At 48.6% G+C, this 2,044-nt stretch overlaps 1 protein-coding gene across 1 annotated transcript in view; it reads right to left on the bottom strand.

Moving 5' to 3' along the window:
• Positions 1-31: 31 nt before the first annotated feature.
• Positions 32-2,044, bottom strand: part of LOC106896095 (heparan sulfate glucosamine 3-O-sulfotransferase 3B1-like) — a 36,238-nt gene continuing 34,225 nt past the window's right edge. Inside the window, exon 2 of the mRNA XM_014955823.1 lies at positions 32-965. Within this exon, the coding sequence (XP_014811309.1) occupies positions 347-965 (619 nt within the window). The 3' untranslated portion in view covers positions 32-346. The remainder of the gene's footprint in view (positions 966-2,044) is intronic.

Here is a 2,044-nt window from a genome sequence, read left to right as displayed (position 1 = left end):
TCCCCCCTCCCTTTTTTTTGATATTTTTTTTTTTTTAAATACAAATTTCGTTTAGGAAAAATGGAAGCACCGTCTGTTACAAACCAAACCAATAAAAGGAGAAAATAGAAGGAGAAAAAAAAACAAAAAGGAGAAACATATTAGAATTAAACACCGTGGAATGTTAAACAGGTTACGGGCTACCGTTCTAGCCAGTGCGGTTAGGCAGCTTAGTGAATTAATTGCTTAGGAATTAAAAATAAATTATTATAAAATAGATTTCTGTACATTTTACATACATATATATCTCTTTATATAAGCAAACCGTGCTGGGCAAGTAATTACAGGGGACTTTCCCACGCCAGCCTCAGTCCCAGCCGAAGTCCTGCCCCGTCATCTGGTAGAACTTCATGTTGAAGGGCCGGTAGAAGTCCCGCAGTCTCTGCACCACCTCCTGGTCTATGTCGGGGTGGGTCCTGCCTTTCGTCTTCCCCAGGCAGTGGGGTTTGCTGCTGCCTTCTGCCTTCTTCAGGCACGGGAACCCCTTGGTTTTGTTGAAGTAGAAGTGTTTGTCGGTGATGATCCTCTTGAGGCCCAGAAAGTCCTGGACCCTGCCCAGCTCCCCCGCGGGGTCGCTGATCAGCCTCTCCCCGCTGACAAAGAGGATCTGCCCGATGGGGAAGTAGAGGAGCCAGTTCTCCAGGTGCTTGGCGTAGATGCCAATCTGGATGGCGCTCCACGAGGTGTCGATCAGGCCCGTAGTCCTGTTTTTGAAGGTCAGGCTCTCAAAGGTGGGGATATCGGGCTTCTTGGAGAGCGTTTGGGTGTAGTCCGAGATGGCTCTGGTGACGGGGTCCCGCACCACCACGATGAGCTTTGTGCCCTTGGCCATGGAGGAGATGCGGGCTGGGGCCTCCTTGGTGACAAAGTAGCTGGGGGTCTTCTCCATGGTGATCTGTCCCTCCAGGGTCCTGGGCATGAGGTCCCTGCCAGCAAAACACACAGACTCGGGTCAGAATGGCAGGTAACATGAATAAAAATACACACATTCACACACTGATACAGAAGAATTCTTCTTCCTAAAATGCCTACACAGGCCATTTAGTTTGCACAGATAAAGCCATTTTCCATTGATTTAGGGATTAGAGGGGGATTATTATTAAAGGCCATTGTATTAGAAATCCATCTGAGTAATCTCCCAGTTATCCCTGAGTGGATTAGCTGGGCTACACTCTGCACCTGGAGTGTGGCTACACGTACCAGGTCAGGATGGCTCCGGACAGGTCACGATGAGTCCTGAGCTGCACCAGGTGGCCCTCTTGGCTCAGGTCAACACCAGAGACCCTCAGCCCCAGCCCAGGCCTTGTTTTCCCCATGGGAACAAGAGGAACGGTGTAGTGGAAAAGCAGGAACTCACCAAAGCACATCCACCTTGCTTTCCCATAGCATCCCAAACACACCATTTTTCCCAATCCAAGCAAGAGGGTGCAATTTGTCCCCAGCTTGTCAACCTGCTTGTTCACCCAACTGCAGGGGTCCTCTTGCACCCAGCTTCACCCGTTGCTTTACTATTCTTTGTCACTGTGCAGATTTGTTCCCTAATATGGACTAGAAGGAGCATGAAGAGCTGCTGGTGGCATCTTCAACACATCCCAGTCCAGCACGCAATGAGGAGAACCTCTCCCCTCCACTGCCACACAGGCTACAGCAGGGCAGGACACAGGATACCACCATGGAGAACACAACCTCGGCTCACGGGTAGGACCCTCACAAAATAGCCTTGAAACCCAAAGCCTTCAGCAATTCCACCTTATTCCCTGGGTACGTCTAATTAACCATACAGGAAAAACTAGAGCAGTTACAGAAATGATGGAAGCGGCACAAAGCAGGAAGAGTAATTTTTTCCTATCATTCGCTAGGCAAGCCTAAATATTTTAGATCATTTGCCAATTCTTTCCCTTTATAACCCAAAGGGACTCGTTTGCTCTGGGTTGTGAGACAGTTTTTTTTTAAAAAAAAAAAAAAAAAGGAACGAGGGGAGGGCCGGCCACAAAATGAAACCTAT

This window comes from Calidris pugnax, unplaced genomic scaffold (genome assembly GCF_001431845.1).
Source record: "Calidris pugnax isolate Ruff unplaced genomic scaffold, ASM143184v1 scaffold286, whole genome shotgun sequence".
NCBI classification, from domain to species: Eukaryota; Metazoa; Chordata; class Aves; order Charadriiformes; family Scolopacidae; genus Calidris; species Calidris pugnax.
Note: the sequence above shows the minus strand (reverse complement) of the source record. Positions and strands in the feature narration are given on the sequence as shown.